Source organism: Oreochromis niloticus, linkage group LG3 (assembly GCF_001858045.2).
Source record: "Oreochromis niloticus isolate F11D_XX linkage group LG3, O_niloticus_UMD_NMBU, whole genome shotgun sequence".
Classification (NCBI taxonomy): Eukaryota; Metazoa; Chordata; class Actinopteri; order Cichliformes; family Cichlidae; genus Oreochromis; species Oreochromis niloticus.
The window spans coordinates 81,512,082-81,538,337 of NC_031967.2; the positions used below are offsets into that span (position 1 = coordinate 81,512,082).

At 46.0% G+C, this 26,256-nt stretch overlaps 1 protein-coding gene across 1 annotated transcript; it reads right to left on the reverse strand.

Annotated features, from left to right (window-relative positions):
- Nucleotides 1-12,183: 12,183 nt before the first annotated feature.
- Nucleotides 12,184-25,111, reverse strand: LOC109194498 (CST complex subunit CTC1). The gene is made up of 25 exons (XM_025905253.1): nt 24,671-25,111; nt 24,356-24,440; nt 23,816-23,976; nt 23,057-23,286; nt 22,851-22,980; nt 22,466-22,768; nt 22,263-22,385; nt 21,947-22,176; nt 21,586-21,730; nt 21,310-21,512; nt 21,067-21,236; nt 20,850-20,986; nt 19,990-20,011; nt 19,536-19,876; nt 19,359-19,448; nt 17,760-17,897; nt 16,270-16,316; nt 16,074-16,159; nt 15,767-15,902; nt 15,464-15,532; nt 15,223-15,385; nt 14,962-15,017; nt 14,699-14,855; nt 12,955-13,075; nt 12,184-12,908 (listed from the first exon to the last, which is right to left on the reverse strand). The coding sequence occupies exons 1-25, from the start codon at nt 24,719-24,721 to the stop codon at nt 12,796-12,798; spliced, it is 3,507 nt and encodes a 1,168-aa protein (XP_025761038.1). The 5' UTR covers nt 24,722-25,111; the 3' UTR covers nt 12,184-12,795.
- Nucleotides 25,112-26,256: the final 1,145 nt, after the last annotated feature.

The window sequence follows — 26,256 nt, forward strand, 5'->3', positions numbered from 1 at the left end:
AGTTTACGTTTCCCCTGCCTCGTCAGTTGTGATTTTCCCCAGGTGTGTTTCCCTCCTGTCTCTCATCCCTTGATTACTGCCTCAGCGTATTTAAGCCCTGTGTTTTCCTGTGCTCACTGTCGCGTCGTTAATGTCTCTTCAACCCTCTTGCTGTGTGGATCTCCCGGTGTCTCCCTGTGAGTTTTAGTTCATTGTTTCCCAGTTTAGCTTAGTTTACTTTGTATGCTCGTTTCTCTGCGTCCAGCCAATAAAGCTGTGATTTTGAGTTCATCCCCTGAGTCTGTGAGTCTGCACTTTGAGTCCTCATCTCCTGCCTGCTACACAGCGTTTCATGACAGTTTCTCAACCAAGAACAACTACAATTTCATTTTCTGTTTTTGAGAAAGGAGAATTTATTATAATAATAATAATAATAATAATAATAATAATAATAATAATAATAATAATAATAAAAATAAAACAAAGAGTGATGTTTTGCTTAAGTGTTGAAGCAGGCTAATACTGCAACATACCGTCTAATGCATGATCTGCGAGCAATATATGAAATCATTTTATTTATCTTTAAATAAACTCCAATTATGGAGACCTGAAGTCACATGCTTAGGGCACACCCTCAGGTGAAGGCAGAAAGCTACTAAACAAAGAAAAGAAGCTATACAGAATGCGCCACAGCCACAAAACTAAGTATTCACATTCTTTCTGACTCTTAGTGAGCCTGAGTTATGACCTTGGCTCCCTGTTTTTCTGCCTCCACCAAAGGTGGGGGTGACGCTCCCGTGGCATGTGCTCTGTTCTTTTTACTATCACAAAAAAAAAAAGAGAGAGGCCCCTACTCTCTGAATACAATATTCTCTTCATAACTCGGCAGTATGAAATGTCATGAAACAGTGTAACTCACTCACAATAAATCAGCAGCATAGGATAATACAAACCTATCTAATAAATCTAATGATTTTCACATTCTTTTAACTCAGAAGTGTGATGTGGCCTACAGCAGTATCATGATTCACTCATTTTGATTACAGGTATAATGTAATATATAACAGCATAATAATCTCACAACTGCTACAAGCACATTTGCCTTTCTTAACACACGTGAGAGAAAGGCAACTGTTGAGAAAATGCTCTTTTGGGTGAGACAGGCCCAGAGGCCCTGCTTGCAAGCTACTAATACACATACATCCAATGAAGAACAGCTTACACTACAGCACACACTATACATGCGCCTATATCTCTCATTAGTGTTAAAACAGGGAAAACTTAATAGTTTTGTTATCAAATGCTGAAGTTTATCCACTACTAACAAATAAACTCTCTGGGTTGCAGGACAACAACTTCAAAAAGAAAGACTGGTATGACCAACCAGTGATGAAACAACAAATTTAGTGGTTAAGAGTCAAATTGTGAGATGTTTTCTGCTGATTGAATCATACAAGTGATTACTGAAGGAAGGAAAATTCCTTTTTTGTGCTTTTAAACGTGATCTTACGAATTTTAATATCTACCTGTGTTGTCCTGTCAACTTGGTGGGTTATGAGTTGATTATATTGTGAGGAAAAACAAAAAAGGGGGAGAGAAGGCTGACACAGGGCTTGGCCCGGTGTTTCTCCCCTCTCTGAATAACACAGCCAATACAACATCATTTTCCTGTTCGTCTGTTTTTGTTTTGTTTTTGTTTTTTCTCTTTATGTTTAATTACAGGCTGCTTTGCCGGTCCTGAAAGCCGAAGCTGACCTGGACTCCTGCTCTCCCCTCTACCATCTCTGACCCTGACCCTGACCAAATGCTGCAGCAGCTGGACCCATAACAACAATCTAAAAATGTCAACAGTGCTACAGGAAAGCGATCTCATGCAGCAGAGACGGAGAGCGTTAAATCCAAGGCCCGTTTCACTACACGGGGGAGATTTCCAGACAGCTTCAGCTGACAGAGCTGTGACGAGACGCCCATTAAGCCCGAATGAAAAGTAAGGCCGAGCAAAAGAATGCTGACCTTGATAACTCTGCATTAACACTGTACAGGACAGTGACGGACCAACACGGATGATCGGGCAGCAGAAGAAAGGGCGTGCCAGAGACAGGAGGAGCAACTGAGGTCAAAAAGGCACCTCAGAATGGACAAAACACAGAAGAAGATGCAGGTTTCACCTGCGGTGAGCATGGACACTGGAGAAAGGACTGCCCCAATTGGGGCCAGGACCAGGACAAACTGAACTATGAGCAGCAGCAGCAATGGTCGCAACCGGACTGAAAAGGAGGAGGGCAGGACCCCAGGGCACGCTTCAGGCCGTGGTTTACCCAAGACACCAGAACAGGAAGGTGATAAACACGCCAACATACACAAACATACACATCTACACACACTGACTCAGAATGAAGAGAAACACACACCTGAACAGACGTGCACTTGTTGATTGAGTGAGAAATGACACACACACACACATCAGACAATGTACACTCATCAAACATGACTGACGCCCTGAACGCCTTGAGACAGATCCAGCAGGCCCAAAATCAGGCCTATGTAAATAATACAAGTGACTGCTAAAAAGACTACTACTCCCTTTTCACTGTGTAATACTTTTTGTTAAAAACCAACAGTGCAATAGACTTCAATACTTGAAATACTTGAAATACTTGCAATTCCTTTGTATTCTTATTCTTATTTATTCTATTTATCCCTTTTTGTATTCTTACTTTTATTTTGTGTTTTTGTAACATGTATACTGCCATGTCTAAAACTCATGATTAACCGTATAATTGTTTCCACTGTTGCTGCATACATAGCCGTGACAAATGATGATGATGATGATGACTCCGACCTGTTGGAACATGAAGACTTTGTGTGATTAATGATGGTGTGATAGAAACTGTACAACAAGATGTTACATACTGATATCTCACTTGAAAGTTATACTGACAACAGGAGGGAATGTCAATGGAAAATTGTACTTAGTAGTCAGTATAAGCTTTTAATGATATAAGTTTGCATATGATAGAATACTGTATGTTGACCTTTTGATGACTTAGACTGTTGTCCACTACAAGACTGTTTTATAAATTCTTTCTCACAGCGATAATAGCTGAACAAGCAGGAAGAGGAGAGCTGGACACTCTTATCTGACGCTCCCTAACGAGAAGAGAGGCCGCGTCTTTCTGTATCCCACAACACACATGCATACACCTGAACCACTCTTATCTTCACTCCCTACGCACTAACTTTCCTCTGCCTATGAATAGACGTATTCACTGTTGTATTATTTTTGTATATAAATAAAGACAAGTGCAAGAACAGAGCGCGCATCACAGGGCCCCCACTCTGGTGTGAGCGTTCTGTGACCGCCCTTGTATACAAGTGAAAACCACAGCGTCTGTGTGTGTTTCTACCCTTAGACTCTTAGCTGAAGAAGTGTCTTTAGAGTAAATCTCTTGACATTTGTGTTAGCTGTGTTCCCCGTGTGTCCTCACTTCCCTCGTTATCCCTTTTGTATTAGTGTCTGTGTCTTCCTGTGCTTGTTCCCGAGAGTCTGCATTTGGGTCCTTTTCTGCCTACACACAGCCAATTGTCATGGTGCAGTCATCATCTTGATACAGCTGATTTTACCCTATAATGTAAGATGCATTCTGGGCCATCTATCAAAATCTGTTTTTCTTTTTCAAACATTGGTCCCATGTTTGCTTTGACCATATTGGTATAGTCGGAGATAATTTGTATACCCAAGTATCTCAGACCATTCACAGACCACCAAATATGGCCTGGAAGTCCCGAGGTCAAAATGGGAGACGCCCCCTAGGGTGGTGGAGAATGCCCGAGCTAAGATCCTGTTGGACTTCCAGATACAGACAGACAAAATGGTGGTCGCTAACCAACTGTCACGTTCCTTGGTCTCTGACCCAATGTTTTCTGTTTATGTTTTGAGTTTTTAGGTTATCCCTTTATGTTGAGTAATTTGATTATCTTTTGGTTGCCTTAAGTTTAGTTTAGTTTCACTTAGGTCTTCTGTGTTAGTCTGTCATGTTACTTGTCTTCTTGTCCATGTTGTCAAGTTTGTGTTATCATGTCTGCATCCATGCTGTTTCCTGTTTTATTGTGAAAGTCCCTGTCCTATGTGCAGTGTGTCTAGTTTTGCTTCCCCTTGTCTCGTTAGGTCTGATTTGTCCCAGCTGTGTTCCCACCTGTTCCCCACCCCCTCATTATCTCTCTGTGCACTTAAGTCTTCTGTCCTCCTTTGTTCAATGTCAGGTCATCTGTTGTCCTTTGTGCCACGTGTCCATGTTCCAGGTTTCTTTGGATCCACATCAGGTTTCATGTTTTGGTTTTTTTTTATGTTTATCCTCAGATTCCCCAGTTTAGGTTATTGTTTAGCTTTGCCTCTGCCTTTTGTTTTTTAAATGTTTTACCAGCCTTAATAAACGGCTCACTTTCTGTTAACATTCAAGTTTTGTTTTACGTTCATTCGTGTCTGCATTTTGGGTCATCTTCATCACTCCATACAGTCTGCTTCCGCCAGAGTGTGACACCAACCAGACATAGTGGTGGAAGACAAACAGAAGAAGACGGCCGTAGTGATAGATGTAGCGATTTCGAATGACAGTAACATCAGGAAGAAGGAACACGAGGAGCTTGAGAAGTACGAAGGGCTCAGAGAAGAGCTCGAGAAGATGTGGAGGGTGAAGGTAACAGTGGTCCCAGTAGTAATCGGAGCACTAGGTGCAGTTACTCCCAAGCTAGGCGAGTGGGTCCAGCAGATCCCAGGAACAACACCACAGATCTCTGTCCAGACGAGCGCAGTCCTAGGAACAGCTAAGATACTGCACAGGAACCCCAAGCTCCCAGGCCTCTGATAGAGGACCCGAGCTTGAAGGATAGACCGCCCGCAGGGGCGAGAAGGAAATTTATCCTTGTGATTTTTTCCAGTCTTTCTTTTATATTTTGATGAGATGATGGTGATCAGATAGCCTTTATTTGTCAGTTGCAAGTCTTTTGCCCACAACCGAGATGACAAACCTTGCCGACCGTACATTCAATACAAACATCACATTGGGGAGACAGGTCAGGACAGGTAGCAAGGAAAAAAAACATCGAAATATGTAACACAAAAGGATAATACAAGAATGCACAGATATCAACACACCATAGCACAATAAACACAGACAAGCAACATGGGAAAGAGTTCCAGTGTGTACATCTGATCTGGGACCGCTGCAATCTTCGACTGCGCCTCCAACTGACCTGATGTCCACATCAGAGGGGAGGTAAGCGTTGGAGGTGGCATTGGGTAGGGAGGGTGATGCGTCAGTGAGTGCTTATCAGTATATGTATGTGTGTGTGTGTCCATACAGTAGTTCAGCTGAGACAGTGTCCTTCGCCCTGCCAGGCTAAGTAAACAGTCTTCCAGCCAACCCAGGTGGCCTTGTATGGAATGGGAAGGAACAGACTCAACACAGTCGTTATCAGGGAGTTTTTGTTCAGCTCCAGCCTTGAGCCCACAGCTAGCGCCGAAGGGGTAGCATTATGATGGTGATTTTTCTTTTTGCAAACAACTAATGAGAATTTCGAGCTGTTTTTAACACTCCGACACTGGTCTCTCAATCTCCCGTTGGATAGCTGCGAGTTTCTCCATGATGTTATTGTCTGTGAAGGTTCTCAGTCATCCAGGTCATTGTAGTCAAAGGAGTTTGCAAAGAAAAGCGTCTGGACTTCTTTAAGTTGCTTGAAGACGTTTCACCTCTCATCCGAGAAGCTTCTTCAGTTCTAAGGTCAAATGGCAGAGAGTCCCAGATTTAAACCCAGTGGGAGTATCCCCCCAAGGAGGGACAAAGGACCCCCTGGTGATCCTCTAATCACATGCGCCAAGGTGTGAAAGCGGGTGTGGGACCTAATCAGCCAGGGTTTCGGGTGAGCTCATTGTGAAACCTGGCCCCACCTTGTCATGTGAATTCCTGAGGTCAGATGGCCCAGGATGTGAGTGGGCGTTAAGGCGTCTGGGGAGGGAACTCAAAACTGGATTATAGATGGCAGACAGTTGGTGTCGTAAACCCACACCCGCTTTCACACCTTGGCATCTTCAAGCAACTTAAAGAAGTCCAGACGCTTTTCTTTGCAAACTCCTTTGACTCCATGATTTTATTAACCGTCGATTCCGTGATCTTGTCACCCTTTTGCTCATAGAGCAGATCCTGAGACCTCACGACCGCAGCCAACTGATCCGTGATGTAGTCCAGCTTCCGCCCATAGGTGTTGTTCTGAGCGGATTCTTCCCTGATGTATCCCAATATCCGCTCAGAGATGTTATTCTGAGTATTCACTGCAGCCGCTAGCGCCTCCAAGCTCTTAACCATGCTGCCTTCCGTGAGCCCTTCCTGAGAAGTCACACCTCGTCCCATCGATTCAATCCCAGCGGGCAGCCTTGTGGGGGTTTGAACAGCCGGTTCCGCTTTCTTAATTCTCCGATAAGCCAGGGCCAGGCCAGCTCCGATCAGCAAGAACCCTGTTATCATGGTTCCGAATAGGTAGATATCTTCAGCGTCCTCGATCGACAGTCCCGCCAGGCACACGATCATCCATTTCTGCCACCCGTCCATCGTGTATCCGGCAGGGAAAGTCCCTCCAGGGCACTCGGGCTCTCCCGAGCCCAGACTTCTCGTTGAGAAAAGGGTGTCAATAGCATTTAGAGACCAGTTGATCAAATCCATAATTCTCTTTTAGGTTTTAGACACAGACTGTGAGAGAGTGTTCCAGAACTAAGCAGGGAAGATATGGGAGAGGAGAAAAGTGCGTCCGCCTCCTCCGAGAGCCAAAGCAGATCTTGTCTTGTTGTATTTCTGTCACTTTTTCATACATGTCATCAAACTCACCTCTCAACTGCAGCCTGAACACTGAATTAACTTTCAGTATGTAATAGTGATGGGTCAGTCGCGAACGAAAAGGCTCTTAGAGCTGAACGACGGGAGCCGTATTTTTTCTTTTCTTTCTCTCACCCTCTCTCTCTCACTTTTTTTTCTTCGCGCCACACATGACTGATCAATATGTGTTTGTGCCTTGTGTTTGGCACTAACACATTGAGTTGGGAGGGGCGGTAGTTACACTCACAGCAGCAGTAGCACGCGAACAGAGCAGGAGGGAGACAGAGAAATAGAGCCAGGGGACAACATCGACACATTAGAAAGGTATAGTAAAGAAAATGAGCAACACCAAGAAAAGAAGAAAAATCTAGAACCATTTCAATTTTATTGACAACACAAAGGCAGAGTGTAGAGTCTGCAAGAAAAAAATATAGAGCCGGCTCCACAAACAACCTGCACAGGCACCTGAGAACTGTCCACCCATCAGTGCAATGGGAAGATGAAACACAGTCAGTTGAGTGTGATATTAATAAATGTGCCAGTGTGTCTGCAACTGCTGCTGCTGCTGCATCTACAGCAGTATCTACGGCATCATGCAGTATACCACCACAACCACCTAAACCAAAACAGAGCTCTATGAGACAATTTATGCAGAAGTCTGTGACCCCAGCAAGGCAGAACTCAGTTGATGAAGAACAGGCAAAAATGATTGCACTTGATTTCCAACCATTTTCAGTTGTAGATGATAAAGGATTCAGGAAGTTTATTCATGCACTGAATTTTACGTATGCAATTCCAAGCAGGAAAACACTCCTCCCAAAAATAATCCCAGGCCTATATGACAGAGAACATAGAACGTGCATCACTGCAAGAGAGGGTTAAAAAAAAGCCACAGCAGTCTGTTTAACCCTAGAACACTATCGCCGGGTGATTTATACCCGAGAAAATACATTTACATGATTTCTCCCTCCTCCAGCTGTAAACGTGTCGAGGAGCATGTGCCTTCACCATGGAAGTCTCAAATGTCCCAGGAATGGGTGGACCAAAGACCAGCTTTCCAGAGTCATTATTTTGTTTTAGGAGGTTTATTTTTCATTTTGTTAGACATGGCACAGTTGAAAGTAAAAGACGACCACTCTAATTTGTCATGTGTTGTCATATTTTGATATATTTGATTACTTTTCATTGGTTATATTATATCGGGTAAAAATCACCCGGCACTAGTGATCGTGTTACTATTTATAGCGATAGTGTTCTAGGGTTAACAACTGACAGCTGGACATCCCACTGTCTTCTGGATTGTTTTGAGTTCAGTGACAGACACACTTCTGAGAACAGAAGAGCTGCTCCAAGTGGCAAAAGAGTGGGATGTGGAAAACAAAGTGACTGACAATGCAGCTAACAATTAAAATCCTGAAATGGACCCACCACCCATGTTTTGCACACACAATTAACCTGGTTGTAAGAGATGCTTTGAAGGTGATGAAGCCAGCTGTGGACAAAGGTGATGATGGAATTTTTCCACATGAGCGCAACAGCCATACACAAGCTCAAATCTACCCAACAATAGATAGGCATGCCTGAGCTGAAGCTCAAGCAAGAATGTATCACAAGGTGGAACTCCACCTTTCATATGCTAAAACGGATTCTGGAGTCCAAGGATGCAGTCATCTCTACCCCAGCAGTTATCAGTGCACTGGTTGACCCTCTGAGCCACGAGGAATGATAGTTACTACAGGAGGCACGCACTGTTCTGGAGACATTTGAGCAGGTCACTGTGGAGATCAGTGCAGACAGGTGAGTGTGAAAATGTTATTGCATTATCATTATTATTAGTATTTTTATCATTATTATTATTATTATTATTATTATTATCAGTAGTAGTAGTAGTAGTAGTAGTAGTAGTAGTAGTAGTAGTTGTTGTTGTTTAAAAAAATGTAAAAAGCATAATTTTGAAACATTGTTATTTACTCTTTTTCAGCTATGTCACAGCCTCCAAAATGTTAATTCTGTGCAAGAGTCTGCAGAGAGTGACAGCTGCGCACCAAACCAGAGTAACTACAGGAAAAGTGAAAGAGTTGGTGGATGCTCTCTGTGCATCCACGGACAGAAAGTTCCACAGAATGGAATATAACGCTGTTCTCTCTGAAAGCACCATTCTTGATTCAAGATTCAAGAAGCTGGTCTTTAATGACAACAGAGCAGTGGATGAAGCTTTTCAGAGAATAACTTCAGCAGCAAGATCCAGCCAACCAACTCCACTGCCAGTGGACCAAGAGGGAGAAGACGTAGAAGAGGGTGAACAAAAGGAGCAACAAGCATCTGCTGTTTCAAGGTTCTTTGAAGAATGAGCAAGTAGAGACACTGCCAGAGGGAATCCCTCAGCAGATGCAATACTGGAAGTGATACTACATTGATGAGCCCCTTTGCCAGAGGTGTAGACCCACTGAACCGGTGGGAGACCAAGTCTTCAATTTACCCACGTCTTACCCAGGTGATGACATGGAGACTGTGCATTGTGGCAACATCAGTCCCCTCTGAGAGCATCTTCTCCAAAACAGGGCAGATAGTTACTGACAGAAGAAACCGTATCTGCTCCTCAAAGCTGAGGCACTTGGTATTTCTAAATGCCAACCTTTACCTTAATTAAAGATCTGGGTGGTCATTTTTTTTTCTATTTGTTTTCCATATTTTAATCTATATTTTATTGTGTTGTATTGAAAAACCAGTCCATTGATATAACAATTGATTTTACATATGTTTGATATTCAAAGGAGTTTGCAAAGAAAAGCGTCTGGACTTCTTTGAGTTGCTTGAAGACGTTTCACCTCTCATCCGAGAAGCTTCTTCAGTTCTAAGGTCAAATGGCCGAGAGTCCCAGATTTAAACCCAGTGGGAGTATCCCCCCAAGGAGGGACAAAGGACCCCCTGGTGATCCTCTAATCACATGCGGCAAGGTGTGAAAGCGGGTGTGGGACCTAATCAGCCAGGGTTTCGGGTGAGCTCATTGTGAAACCTGGCCCCACCCTATCATGTGATTTCCTGAGGTCAGATGGCCCAGGATGTGAGTGGGCATTAAGGCGTCTGGGGAGGGAACTCAAAACTGGATTATAGATGGCAGACAGTTGGTGTCGTAAACCACCGCCTCTGTTCAAAGATGGTCGCTCACAGTGGACATAGATGGCCTCTTTCACTCCTCTTTCAAACCATCTGTCCTCTCTGTCCAATATGTGAACATTGGCATCCTCGAAAGAGTGACCTTTATCCTTAAGATACAGATGGACTGCTGAGTCTTGTCCTGTGGAGGTGGCTCTTCTATGTTGTGCCATGCGCTTGTGAAGTGGCTGTTTGGTCTCTCCAATGTAGAGGTCTGGGCATTCCTCGCTGCACTGTACAGCATACACCACGTTGTTCAGTCTGTGTTTTGGAGTTTTGTCTTTCGGGTGAACCAGTTTGTGTCTGAGTGTGTTGCTGGGTCTGAAGTACACTGGGATGTCGTGCTTGGAGAAAACTCTCCTGAGTTTCTCTGATACACCGGCTACATAGGGGAGGACAACGTTGTTGCGTCTGTCTTTCTTATCCTCCCTCGCTGGTGTCTGATCTTCTTTTCTGTGCCTCTTTGCTGACTTTATGAACGCCCAGTTAGGATAACCGCATGTTTTGAGTGCTTCCTTTACGTGTGTGTGTTCCTTCTTTTTTCCCTTCAGGCTTAGAGGGAACATGTTCTGCCCGGTGGTGTAGGGTCCTAATTACTCCAAGTTTGTGTTCCAGAGGGTGATGGGAGTCAACATACAATTTACTGAAACGTGTTTTTCTTTATTTCGTACAAACTATTTTAAAAGAGCTTTGATCACAACATCTTTGCTTTTTCCTCCAATCGTTTATTCTGCTTATTTTATTTAGTTTAACTAACAAAGGGTTAAAATTTAACTCTTAACCTGATTTAAACGTTTAATTTCTCATTAACTCACTTTTAATTTTTTCGTTGTTTGATGTATTATTTCTTTGTCCTTGTTTAAATTTTGCTGATCCTGTTTAATCTGACCTTTGACCTACTTATTCCTTATAACCAAAGAAACCTTTTATCTGATATTTTCACCTTATTTATTGATTATATATATCAATCATATTTTATCACCTTACCTTATTTTGACCTATTTCCTTGTTAGCCTTGATAAACCTTGATCTTCCTTCATCAAACGTGAAATTTCTTCCACCTGAACTTCAGGCTTAAATTAAACCTTTGTTAAAAACCTTCTTACTAACTTGTAATTCCAAGTTTCTGCATTAAACATGCATCTTATCATATAAACACTCGATCAGTGAGAGAACTTTAACCTAACTTTAACTTTAGGCCGAACCAAATGAAGCAGCTAATCTCGGCAATGCTAATCTAATGCATGTGTTACTCATGCATGAGGATGCCTGTCTGGAGCCAAGTGTTGTTCCACCCACTTGACCTCCGTCAGACTCTCAGCCAGGTTCCCCATAACACTTCTTTTATTGTGGTTACATGAATATGCATAGGTTCATTAACATATAACGTTTTACATAGGTATACATGTGAACAAAGAATACCGTGTGTGTGTGTGTGTGTGTGTGGGGGGGGGGGTCAAGATGTGACCCCATGAAGACTCCTCAAAGCTGTCCATCTAAACAAAAGGCACTTAGACTAAAAACACATTTTTACACTAAAACACGTTTATCCTTAAAACATAAACGTCCATAAAACAATAAGACAAGGTACAACCTCTCCCATGCTCCCAAAATGTGGGTGTGAAAGCCACTTGCTCTGGAATGCAAACAAAGTTTGCAGACTATTAAGGATCAAAACCTCTACCACTCTACAACTGATTATAAAACTCTAAGCATATATGGGTAGATATTTCTAAGCATAAATGACAATCACAATACAAATCCAACAAGGCCCGTTTCATGGAGGCTGTTTAAATGTGATGTAAACCTGGATTAAAAACCCCACATTTGAACAGATTCATCAGTGGCTGTGACCATGTTAAAGGACTAATGCTGACGTGCTCTGACACTCATTAGCATAGAAAACAAAGTGGTGAAAGCACAGAGCCCTGAGGAGCTCCACTGGACGGCTCTGTTCACACAACTTACATTTAATGATTTCACTTTTATTTACATGCAAAACACCCTCAGAGAGAACAGTTGTTTCAGGGCTGCCAGCTTTATTGGAAAGATGAACTGAAATCATTTAACCTAAAATAGTCCAATTTATGACAAACTAACACGGTGAAATGTTGCAGGATTAAAATGTGTCGATGGATGAACTCTTTCAGTATAAGATCCAATAATACAAAACACATGAAGGTGAGGAGAAATGAATTTTAAAGTAAGTGTGATTTAAAGCAGACTGATTCTTTCCTGGTCAGGCTGAAGCTTTCACCGTCTGACGTCTGTAAAGAAACTGAAACACGTTCACAGTGTTTAGTTTTACTTCACAAACACAGAGAATCTGAACTACAGGCTGTGGGAGTTACACCTGACCCAGAGCCACACGTGTCACACAGCACACCTGTTCAGGTACACGTGTCACACAGTGGAGGTCAAACCTTTATTATCCCGCTCTGTGCCACAAACACCAGATTAACCAGTTTCACTCATCATCCTTCCACTTTCAGATTTTACTGGTGCAGGTTTTATGAATCACCATCTGAGAACGTCTCTGATGTGGGCGCCACTCACAGGGATCACTTCCTGTAGAAGGGTCACATGACCTGTTAAACACCCCTTTGTGATGATGACAGCTCCGCCCCTTTCATGTGAGGTTAAACCCAGAGAGCTTTGTGTGACCTCTGACCCTGATCACCAGCGTTAGGTTCAGTGAAGGTGAGATACCGTGTGACAGGAGGAGGAGCAATAAAGTTTTATTTGTACGAACACGTAGAACAGATAAAATCAGAACGAAGCAGGTGGAGCTCAGTCAGGGTGGAGGTGCAGACAGGTGAGCTGAAGGGGAGGAGCCAGTCTGGTCAGGAACTCTCTGTCTCCTCGAATGAACCTCCTCACCTCTGAAACACAAACACACACACGACTCTGAAGGTTGCAGTCAGGTTGGTCAGGGTGGTGAGGGTGGGGTTACCTTCTGGTCTCTGGTTGGTGCGTTTCCTGCAGGTGAGGTTGAGCGGCCGAATCATGACATCACTGCTGCACAGACACAACAGGAAGTGGAGGAGGAAGTCGTCAGCGTCCCCGTCACACACCTGAGACAGAGACAGAGGTTATGTCACTGCAGACTCACGGCTCGGCCCTGTGGAAACGTCCTGCAGGACGTCTGTTTCTCTCTGTGGTGTCCCCCCACAGTGTCCCCACCATGCTTCACTGTGTGGACGCTGTTCTTTGGGTTGTAGCTGCATCTTCTTCTCGTTTCACCTCCTCTGACCACAGGACGTTTCAGTCTGCAGGGTCTTTGTCCCGGTCGTCCTCAGCAGTGTGGCTGAAGGTGTCTGCTCTGCAGACGTGGAGCTCTGTGAGCTCACAGTGTGTCCCTGTGCAGCCTATAGAGTCTTTGAGGTCTTTGCTCTGACAGGCTTGTTCTGTACTGGGCGGCTCTTTGACTTTCTTCAGGTTTCACTTCCTGACACTCTGATAACCTCAGATATCCACAATGTGAATCCTCACAAACGTCTGTTTCTCTCTTTTCACTCAAACCTTCTGACGTTTTTACACCGACTGTAAATATGAAGAAAACTCTCAGTTTGAACTTGATTCTACAAACTGAGCTTTGCAAAGTAAATAACAAATAACATGAATGAGTTCAAACCATAAATGGAAATAAGTGCTCATTAATCATAAAGAGTCTCGTGTCACAGTTTATGGAGTTAAAACGTGTTCTTGTTATTTTAAACAGGACGTCTCAGTTTAGACTCCACGTTTGTGTTTTTATAAACTGTTACTGTTTGATACTAATCTCACTTTCTTATGATTATAATTATTTTCTGCAGTAAAGGACAAAAATTAATATTCAGTTAACACAGCTCCACCTGTGGGTGGAGGGTCCCTGTGGGTTCTCCTGGTGTGACCCGAGTCCTAAATGCCTCTCGCTGTGCTGCCCCTCCCCTGTGGTCTCCACCCTCCGTGTGGGAGGTGTGGTGTTGCAGTGAACTGTAAGGCCCCTCCCTCCTGTTCACGTGAGCCCAGCGTGGGTCCGTCACACCTACAGACTTTTAAAGGTGGAAGTGGCCACGCCCCAAACCAGTTCAGCAGTAAAGTGTGAGCAGACGGAGCTGTTACCAGGATGCAAACAGGATGTGCCCTTTCACAGTTAAAGCCTCAGAAATAAAAACATGACCCGATCTTAAATTTTAAAGACAAAATAAAGTTTAAAGATGATGATGAGCACGTGATTCACCTGTGACAGGTAAATATATACACCTGACAGGTGAAAGAGGCCATCTATGTCCACTGTGAGCGACCATCTTTGAACAGAGGCGGTGGTTTACGACACCAACTGTCTGCCATCTATAATCCAGTTTTGAGTTCCCTCCCCAGACGCCTTAACGCCCACTCACATCCTGGGCCATCTGACCTCAGGAATTCACATGATAGGGTGGGGCCAGGTTTCACAATGAGCTCACCTGAAACCCTGGCTGATTAGGTCCCACACCCACTTTCACACCTTGGTGCATGTGATTAGAGGATCACCAGGGGGTCCTTTGTCCCTCCTTGGGGGGATACTCCCACTGGGTTTAAATCTGGGACTCTCGGCCATTTGACCTTAGAACTGAAGAAGCTTCTCGGATGAGAGGTGAAACGTCTTCAAGCAACTCAAAGAAGTCCAGACGCTTTTCTTTGCAAACTCCTTTGACCTGACAGGTGGTACTGACCTGGCTCTGCCCACGAGGGAAGACTCTGATGTGACCTCTGACCCTGAGTGCTCTCTGAAGCCCCTCCCACTGACCGTCAGCCAATCCCAGCAGAGCACGAACCAGAGCAGCTGAGAACCAGACGTGAGCCTCACCTGTCCCGTCATCAATCACCAGCCTGATCGAAGAGCAGAGCGACATGGTTTGATCATGTGACTGTCACCTGACTCATCCAGGTGATTAACATGTATCAGCAGGTGAGCTCAACAGGAAGCTGCTCTTACTTTGCTTTGGACTGAAACACTGACGAGGTCGAGTGACACTGAGAGCTGCTGCAGCCCTGAGAGAGAGAGAGCAACAGGTAAACACACACACACCTGAAATCGTGAGCAGTTTACTCCAAAACTACACTTTACTTACGTGCACTAACACTAACACACCACCAACACGCTAACAACACATGAAGCACTCTGAGTACTTTCACTGCACCCGAGAAACTACAACTAAACACATCCTGTACACACTGTGTGTATTTTATGCAGTACCTGTGTGTACACGCTGCCACACAGCGAGCAGCTCCACTGCAGTTGCAGGAACAGGAAACACACCACGTGACCTTTGACCTGTCCCACAGTGCACCTCTGCTTGCTGCTCAGAGCCCACTCACCCAGGTGCATGATGGGAGCAGGAGGAGGAGGCTGGGCCGAGCTGATAGAAACAAAACAAACAAATAAACAACAGCACGACAAACACGTGAACCAGACTTTACCTGCCCTGTAAACTTACCTGGTGTCTCCCAGGGAGACCACAGTTATGGAGCTGACAGGTAAGTACGTGCAGTACACACTTCCTGTCCTGAAACACACACACAGGTAAACCACACAGGTACGTAACCATCGGCATAACTTTGTATTGAACATTCCCAGATGATCAAACAACTATTTTGCTGGTAACACCTGAAATGAGTAAAGAAGATCAGCAGCCTATTTATGCAAGATAATTCATAATTTTATTGTTGGGTTACACTGGTTGGAAATGAGTCCAAATAAAGAGTCCAAACATTTATAAGCCTGTCTATGTGTGTCTCACCTGGACAGCCTCCTCTGGAAACCAGACAACAGCAGAGTGTTACCCGGCAACAGGCCAGGTGGGTAGGGGGTGTGGCTTAAGTCCAGGTACACCTGCAGACTCCTCCCAGCTTGGTCACAAAGAGTGAGACGCACACCTGCACACACACATTAAGCTAACAGTCAGACCTGAGACTCACACCTGAAGCACTGACGCCTGCAGTTCCTCTAGTGTCCAGCAGAGGCAGCAGTTAGTCAGCCCCCATAGACCCCCATGTTAAAACGTCACAGCAGAAAAAGCCTGATACACAAACCACCTGTGTGTTTACCTGAGTGTGTGTGTCCAGAGTGGGCAGTCCTGTTGTTCACACTGATCCTTTCAGACACCACACCCTGAAAACACACCAGCTCTGAACTGAAACACACACACACACACACACACACCAGTAAGAGTTTAAAGCAGGCTGGAGCTGCAGTTCCTCAGATGGCCACAGGGGGCGACTCAGTGAGGGATGAGCAGTTTACCTGCAGTCTAAGACCTCTGAGACAGACAAGACTGTGGGTGGGACGGCCTGAAAACACAGAGAAGAGAGATGGAAAATGTGACGTCATTCAGGGGTAAAACCGCAAAGGATTCTGGGAACGAGTGGCAAGCGGTGCTAGCGCACGCAGGCTTTCACATGGAAACAGTCACACAGTAAATAAAAAGAAACACAAAAAATGGCAAGAAGCTGTTGTATTATTAACTGCAATAGCCGGTCGCATGACAGCCACAGGAAGCCGACGGGTAAAGAGATCGTTTTTTATCGGATGACGTCGTGGAAGAGAAATTTTTATATATGTGCCCAGGTTTTGAAGCAATCAAAGGATGAATAACTGTTTTCCAGTAAGTTGAGTTCCAGTGGGGGTTTTTTTGTTTGTTTTTGTATTGATTTGTTTTTCACGAAGCAGCTAATAAAGCTGATGGATTTTTACAGTTTTGCCTCTTTCTTGTAAGATTCTATAAAAGAATGAAACAATAATGCCAGTTATAAATAAAGACAATAAATTGAATGAATTACGAAACACTCATTTTATTTCTATTAGATCTGAAAATGTTGTGTAATACTACAACCTGAAACGACAAATAGATTGTGTTGGACTGTACAGGAGATAAAAATATTTAACAACAGCTAAATAAACGGTAAATGGCATTTGTATAGTGCTTTACTCAGTCCCTAAGGACCCCAAAGCGCTTTACACTACATTCAGTCATTCACACACTGGTGATGGCAGCTACATTGTAGCCACAGCTACCCTGGGCCACACTGACAGAGGCGAGGCTGCCGGACACTGGCGCCACCGGGCCCTCTGACCACCACCAGTCGGCAGACATGGGGTTAGTATAGGGGTTAATATAAGGATATTTGGACAGCCAGGAGGCAGCCTGGAATCAAACCACCGACCTTCTGATTAGTGGCGGGCCTACTCTGCAGCCCCAGCTACAGCTGTGAAATGGAATAGTCCAAATCACCAAAGTAAACTGGACCTGGGCTTGTTGCAGGGATCTGAAGTTACTAAACATCTTGTGAGTGTATGCACTAAAACTTAGGACCATATAATAACAAATATGTGTGTGATGAAAGTTGGGCAGCACGCTAACGTCCTTACTCCACTCTGTATGCTCGTATGGGTCTGACCCTTTCACCCCTTTGATTTTTTCCTCATACTTTTTTTTTTTTTCCTTTACGTCAACTCTGTCGTTGTACAGACCTGCTGTGTTCTCCGTCGTTTTGCACACAACTGTTTTTGGGGCAAATAAAATGCAAGTACGGATTAAAACCACAGAAATGATGATTACTGGTGTTGGAAATGCTAACGCTTCATGCAGTATTTTGATTTTGTTGCCACTTGTACCCACAATGTAATGCGTGAAAGTCACATGGTTTGTCAATCTCTATAAAAAAAGTTTAAGGGTCCTGGAGGAAGACGGGGAACAAACCGTGTGTGTGTGTGTGTGTGTGTGTGTGTGTTACCTGTCTGCAGGTGGGCAGCAGCAGTGGGCGTGTCAGAGTGTGGAATCTCCAACCACGTCTGACTTGTAGGGTTGACTCAGCGTGGAGATCCACCCCACTGCGCCCAGAAACTCCACAGCCAATCAAAACACTGGGATCCTGATTGACAGACACATGGGCCAATCAGCTGCAAGGATTTAGGTCATATCAACTCACAAACAGGAATGTTCGGTGTCATCTGCATAGCAGTAAAAATGTAAGCTATGTGTTTTGATGATACTGCCAAAAGCAAGCATGTATAATGTAAACAGAACTGGTCCTAGCATTGAACCCTGTGGAACTCCATAATTAACCTCAGTGTGTGAAGAATAGGGATGGGTACCGGTGTCCGGTGCCATGATGGCACCGGTGCTGACATAAACGGTAGTAACCAGACCGAAAAGCAGCGCACATTTCGGTGCTTTATTTCGGTGCTTTTTTTTTCCCCTGAGCCAATTCTAGCCAATCATTTTACGTTTCCGAGGATAGTAGGCGGGGCCAGGTACGTACGTTCTTTTAGAGCAGAGCTACAGATTAAAAATGCCCAAGGCGAAGCGATCAAAAGTCTGGCTGTACTTCACAGCAAAAGATGCAAACTCAGCAGCCTGCAACAAGTGCTTTAAGCTGATACTGTGATACTGTCAAAGGAGGTAACACCTCAAATCTGATGAAACACCTGGCGACGCATAGCGGTTTTTTTAAAGCCGAGAAATAAGCCGTGTTTGATAGCTTGCTGCGAGACCTCACACTGCACATCTACTGCGGGTGTGGTGCCTGTTATCGGACCCGGAGTTAGCAACATCCCCCCAATAGAGAGTCCTGGCCCCTAGCCCTGTCAGCGTAGCAGAAATGATGACGGATGATGATGGCAGCAGCAGCCGTTCTTCTCTGCGTGAGTAGCTTCACCACATTAACCACATTATTACATTAATGCATGTAAGGTGAACTAGCAAACACCGTCGTAGTTACATGCAGCTGTCTTCTTGTTTGATGGCAGATACTCCCTTCACCCTGGCCAAAAAGGTAGCCCAAAGAAAAAGTGGAAAACAGTTAAACATGAGAGGTTTTTGGACAAAGTTTGTGTTTTTTCCATTGTTTAAGCACTGCTTCCAGCCAAGAGTGATGCCATATATGCCCAATAGCTGCAGAAAAGGCTAACATTGTTATCTTTTTACAAAAAAAAGCTGAACATGAGAGGTTTTTGGACAAAGTTTGTGTTTTTTCCATTGTTTAAGCACTGCTTCCAGCCAAGAGTGATGCCATATATGCCCTATAGCTGCAGAAAAGGCTAACATTGTTATCTTTTTACAAAAAAAACAGCTGAACATGAGAGGTTTTTGGACCAATTTTGTGTTCTCCATTCTTTAAGCACCGGTTTGAGCACCGTTTAAGCACCGGCACCGTTTCAAAAGTACCGGTTTGGCACCGGTATCGGATAAAACCTAAACGATACCCATCCCTAGTGAAGAAGTACAGTTAAAGCTGAAAAACGTTCATGTGTACTAATATCAGAGAGCAGAGACCGATGAGGGAAACCTCTGGCCACGCCCTTTAGTGACATCATCAAAGCTGGGTTGATACCTGAGTGTTAGCGGCGATGAGTCTGTAGAAACATCCAGGCTGGAGGACAGGAAACCACCGCGTACACACACCTGAGAACACCAGCACCACCTGCACACACACACACACACACACACACACACACGTAACTGTGTATCCAGGTGAGCTCAGGTAAACCCACACAGGTGCGTCTCTCACCTTTCTCTCCTGCTTTTGTTCACTTTCTTTCTCTGTCATTGGTTCATTCTTTGGGTCCCGCCTCCAGCTGACCACTGGACCAATCACAGCAGCTTTCACTGAGAAGCACAGTCTCAGCCCTGCCTCCTGATCCTCTGCCCCCGCCCCTGTATTCCTCCAGGACACACCCTCCTTCTGCTCCACCCTGATCACCATGGAGACACAGGACCAGGGGTTGCCGGAATCTGCTTCTTCTTCTTCTCTTCTCTTCCTCTTACTCCCAGCAGTCTCTTCTCCTTCTTCTTCTACTGTCTGCTTCCTGGCAGTGACGTCCCCTCCCTCCTGGCTCCTCCCCCTTGTGTCTCAGGTGTGTCTCCATAGCAACAGATGGACTCAGGATGTGCAGGTGGTCCAGAGAGAACTGCAGGTAAACCCTGTGAATTGAACCCAGCTTTATTTAACTCATAATGTTTACAACCAGGAAGGAAGCTCACATCCTGAACCAATCAGACACCCTCTTACATCACAGAGAATGGACCAATGAGCAGTCAGCATGCTGCAGGTTGTGTGTGTGTGTGTGTACCTGCAGTGTCTGGCCGTTTATCAATGCCCAAGTACGCGAGTACGTACTCGCGTGCTCGGTGAGTATGTACCCGCCGAGAACGCGAGCACGGACTCGTTGGCCGTTTCTCAATTCTCAAGTATGCGAGCACGGACTCGTGATTTGTACAGTCGGAACACCAGCGTACGTGATGATGTCACAGGTCCGGAGTTTTTACTGTCGTCCCCTCTTAATTTAACTGTGAGTAACATGTTATGAAGCTTAACTTTAATCACAGCCAAACCGGTTTACTCAGGAACAAATAAAACACTGAAATAAACCAAACATTAACATTTAGAAGTGATCTACGTGACTTATATATCATTTTTAACCTCAGTAGTGAAACCTCTATTAATAAAAATAGTGTACATGTACATACGTGTACATACCTTAATAAAAACAAGCAGGTGAGATGTTAGAACGCTTTTATTTCTATTCTAGTGGACACTCAATACTATAGACAGCTGCTGGAGTTTCTTTAACCTGAGTAGTGAGAAGTCCGCGAGCGGGGGAAGGGGGGGGCGATGTGCCGGGAGTCCGCTGTTGAGTTTTGGACGCAATGCATTCTGGGATATATAGCTGTCCCAAGTCTACACCGATGCATGCTCGATAAAACGGACGGATCGAGAACACATCCGGGACTTTTTCGCGTTCTCGGCGTGATGCGTACTTCGAATTGGAACAGTACTTGGTCTCCGACTGATGACGTATCACGAGTACACGAGAACGCAAGTACGCACAAGTACGCATATTGATAAACGCCCTCTGTGTGTGATGAACCTGTCCTGGTCCAGGTGTTGGTAGGAAGGGAAATCTGATTGGAGGAATCTCTCTGTCACCATGGTGAGCTGCACCACACCCACCAGACAACCTGCAGCACACACACACACACACACATTAAAGAATAAAGCTGTGTGTCACTGTGTGTGTGTCTGTGTGCGTGCATTGTACCAATCCAGGCGCTGTTAAAGACCGCCCTCTGCGCTCCCTCCTCCTCCTCGCTGCTCTCCGTCAGCACGCAGGCTGCAGCTCCTGTGGCGTCTCTGAGCTGCATCGAGTGTTTGAACTCAGACGTCTGTGACGGAAGCTCCAGCACGCCGCCCAGCAGCAGGGGGCGCTGCCTGACACACAAACCAGCAAAAACCATTGGTACGTAATCACATGACTTCATGTGGGGAGCTGCTGTCACCTTACCTGACAGCGTCTCCACCCCGAGGCTCGGAGGACAGAGTCCTGCAAGACCAGGACAGGAACCCCTTGATCTGGGAGGAGGTCAGGTTTGAGCCATCAGGGGGCAGCAGAGAGCTCAGAGGGGCCGAAGACCAGCAGTCAGACTGCAGGGACTCCAGGAGCTCCGACACACCGAGGTACTGACAGACCGCCGAGGACACGCTGTACTGCAGGGACACAGAGCACACTGAGCATGCTCCACACTCACCTGTAAGGAAGACAGGTGAGAGTGGGACCTACCTGAGTCACAGGACAGGTGTGAGGCTCGTCCAGCATCTCAGAGTAGATGTCTCTGCGTCCTCGTCCTCCAGCTCTGCTCAGAGTCTCCATCAGCCTCCAGGACAGCAAGCACACACACTGCTGGCTCCACACACCTTGGACCAGACTGAGGACCAAGACCAGGACAAGAGTGAGGACCAAGACCGGGACCAGGAGCAAGACGAGAGTGAGGACCAAGACCGGGACCAGGAGCAGGACGAGAGTGGGGACCAAGACCGGGACCAGGAGCAGGAAACAACCCAGAGTCAGAGGAGGACAGGAGGACAAAGGTTAGGCTCTGCTGTCTCTGACTGTGCACAGGTGGTGGTGGGTGGAGCCTCACCTGTGTGCCAGCTGCGAGCTTAGGTGACACGTCCACAGGTAATCGGACACATCTATGTTTCTCTGCAGCAGTAACCGTGGTAACGCCCCATCTCCCGGGCAGCGGTTGTCGGGTGGCGACCCTCCCGCCCTGCTGAAGGCCGTCACCCTCAGGCTGGAGCGCAGGCAGGTGCAAAGCATGCTGGGAGGGAAGTCTGGGCAGGGCCGGTACAGGAAGTGGGCGTGATGCAACTGCAGGAGGACGAACCATCAAACTTTATTAGTCGTGGCTGCCACGAACACAAACGGACATGATGATGTCACGTCATGTGACTCACCTCCACTCTGTCTCCCGCCCTCAGCTTCCTCTTCGCCGCCGGCTGATAGGCCATGCACAGACCCACCTTCCCATCCAGCACGTAGAGCCCCGCCCCCTCACTCACAACTTCAGTCACCATGCCCTATCACAGCAGAGGAGGCTTAGTAATCAGCACACAAGTACAAACATGTGGTAGCCAATCAGAGCTCAGAGCGCTCTCACCTGGTAGCTGATGACTTTGGATTGCTTTATCCTCTCAGCTGATTGGTCCATCTCCACCTCCTCATGCTCCGCCTCCTCACAGTCGTCCTCAGCAGGCTGTGACATCAGCAGCAGGGACTCAGAGTGTGTGTGTTCCTGTGTGTGTTCCTGTGTGTGCGTGTAGTCGGCGTGCAGCTCGGAGCGCTTCGTCACACACAGGATGTTGTTTCCTCTCCAGCCTCGTAGCGCACACACACGTAGAGCTGTCACACACACGCTCTGCCCGACACACACACGCTGAATCCAGCTGAGCCGGCTGCTGTCCTGCACACACACACACACACACACACACTGAGCTTCATCAGGCCGTCCCTCCTCACCATCATCATCCTCAGAGAGCTGGTACCTGTACGAGCACGGGCAGCGAGCGCGACTCATCCGTTAGCGTGAAGCAAAAGAAGGTCGTTCCTGCCACAGCCAGCAGAGGGCAGACTGAGCCCACCTCTCCGAACATGCTCAGCCGCTGACCTTTGACCCTGGAGCACACACACACATCTGTCACACACACACTGCTCAGAAACTCCACTGCAGTTCAGAGGTCATGTGACCCACCTGTGCCTCAGCAGCCTGCCGGCCTCTCCGACTCCCACCACTCCGCTTAGCTCCACCCTTGCAGGAGCAGCAGCCAAACCCTGCTCAGCACCAGGACACAACAGGACAGGGGAGCCAATCAGCTCCAAGAAGCCTGCAGCTTCTTCCTGGCCCGATGCATTGTGGGGGATGTAGTTCCAGTGAGGGAGGAAAACGGGACGATTGAGCCACAGGGGCGAGAGAGACAGGCACTGGATGAGAGAGAGAGACACACAGGTGAGAGAGTGGCGGAGTCGATGTCGATGTGCTCAGTGAATCCATATAAAGACACATTTAATAAGTCCTGATGTTTCTGATTTACAGAAATGTTTGAAAGTCAGCTGTTGAGCTTGTTTACTTGTTTTATGCTGATGTAAACATTACCACAGATCAGAAGTGTGTGATGACCAGACTCTATCAGCACTTGTGTCACTGCACAGAGAATAAGCTGAAGAGGAACCAGATTTAATTTACGTTGCACATGAAAACCTGCAGTTTGTTGTACTCTGACCTCATTACCCATCAGTTCTGACCAGATCCCGTTTAGTGATGCTGCTGTGAAGAGAAGCTCAGAGTCCTGAGAACTAACCAGCTGATGGACGATGACAACGTCAGGAAATGTTCCTTACGTTCAGGGTTTTGGTGTGAACGCCGTCACCCTCCTGTTACCTGTAGGTACTCCACTGCTGTGCTTTCCTCTTCCTGTTGGGTTAAGGTTAGGCTCCTCCCCCTCTGACTCACCTCACACATGACGCTGCCGCTGGCGTCCGTCAGCCTGTACTCTCCGTCACGGCCTTCTCTCAGACAGCCAATCAGCAGCAGGTTGACTCTCGGCAGCGCCCTCTGACCTGGCACGGCGAGCTCCGCCTCCCTGGCCCAGGCTCTCTGCTGATTGTGGTTACCTGGGAAAACAAAGTTTAAAAGGTAAACACAAACGTAAACAACTGAAGCCCCGCCCACTGAGAACACCTGAAGTGGACACCAGAGCTTGTGTGTCAGCAGGTGGGACCACCTGAGGAAGCTGCTGCTCTTCATCCTCAGACTCTTAGTCCTCCCTGTTCTTCACTGACAGTCGGTCACCTTCATGGCTCTGACCTTTGAACCACACTCACATCTACACACTGGACTGCACTGATGACACCTGTGAGGGCAGGTGAGCCCTGCTTTCACTTTTTAAATAATGGTTTAAATAGTATTTGGTTTCATAAGTGAACATCATCATTAAGGATTTAAAGTACAGCTGATTTATCAGCCAGCTGTTTCGAACAAACAGAAACTCACCTGTCTGCGAGGGGGCGGAGCTACACACCACAGGACTCAGGTGTTCAGAGATGAAGGTGAAGATGTTCTTTAACCACAGGGACTCCTAAAGAAACAAAGCAGCAGGTCGGAGGTCACAATAATAAATGTAAAACAGTCTCACATCCTTATATTCACTCTTTTCTCTATGGATTTCTGCTATAGGATTCTCGGAACAGTGATTGGCTGCTGCTCTGCCTTACGTCATTACGCAGGCATTACGTCCGCAGGGCTCTGCATGTACGTAGACTGTTATTTATCGCTCAGTTCGGCAAACAGGGACAGACTGGGACTCACCGCCTCGGTGCTGGGCTTGACCCGGTCCAGGAGCTCCTGCAGGGGGTCCATGTCTTCGCTCCGGGTGCCGGTTTCTCCCCCTGCTGACAAACTCCCGCTCACGGCTTTCAAACAGCTTCCGGTCCTCCTCCCTCTGACCGTCGCCCTCCGTGTTCCCGCCTCTTACGTTCATAAAGCCGCCATGATGCTCTGCTGTCCAACTTTGTTTACTTTTGTTCTGTATTTTAAACAAATCATCAAACTTATTAAACTGACTAGTCTCTGCCCACGCAGGATCTCTACCGCGCATGTGCGGAACAGCTTTTCCCTACCGTACATTTCACAATAAAAGCCCTTCACGTCCACATACACTCAGTGGTCTCCTACCTCCTTTCCTAACCACTTTTCCTTGATAGAAACGTTCTGAGGTGGAGGAATGTGTTTAGGAGATGTGATAAGGACTCAGGAAAGGTAACAACTGTGTTTGAACTACAAAACGATCACGCGACTCCAGCCCAGCGTGTTCTCAGCCTGTTTAGTGCAGGTGTCTGTGAGGAACTTTCTTTTATTATGAAAGGGTCCTGCTGAGGCTCAGGGTCATGTGACTGACAGCACCTTTTGCAGCTCACCTGACGCCACAAGGTGTTTCCTTTTCATGAGGATGACACTGTGCGATCCTCGGAAATCTCAAACAAAAACACATTTCTGTCAAGTGGAAACGTTTTAAAAAAACATTTTTGGGGGGTTGCAGAGTATAAATACAGATTTAATTGAAGGTTTGTCACAGTTTTTTGTTCAGTTTTTATCCAGGCTGGGGGTGTCTATGTGGAAAAATAGAGCATGGATGAGCGCATCTGTGCAGACCAGTAATGCAATTTAAGATTAAGGAATTGTAACCCCCTCTTTCATACGGCAGGTACAACAAGCCTTCATCAAATCCATATCTGGGGAGAACGTTAAATAAATCTGACCAGTCTATTCTGTCCAAGGCCTGACGAGCGTCCAGTGATAATAAAGCTGCATCGTTAGCATCAAATCTCTCATTAATTATATTAGAACCCTACAAAGCAAATCAAATGTGCGATCCAAGGGTCTAATCTTGATGCTAAACATTTAAAGTATTTTAGTGTCAACCCCCGTCAGACTCTAAATGATGAGTGTTCTGTAGGAGGTTCACCAGGTTTCACAGTACTCACTGCCTGTCCCTCAGTGGGTGGAGAGCCTCAGTTTGTCAAATCTGAAATAATTCCTGTAACAAAGCCTGTTTTTAATGATGTGGCATGGATGTTTTTGTTAATTACGTTAAATGTGGTCTCCAATATTTTTATGAAAATGACCATAAAAACATTAGTTTGGTGTTTGAGGGTTCAAGTGGAGCTGGGTTTACACAGTGGTGTGAACCTGAAGTTAAGCTTAGGGCCACATTAGTGTTGGGCTGAAAGTAAAGAGTTCAGGTTAAAATGAAGTGTTTGGGTGTTCTGATTGGAAATCTCCAACTTGGGTTGATGATCATCAGTAACTGCAGAGGCCTGAGGTGCTCGGTGGGGAAACTTAGTGAGTGTTGTTGGCAGCAGCAGGCTGAGCCTGTCAAGGTTGGAGCCAATCAG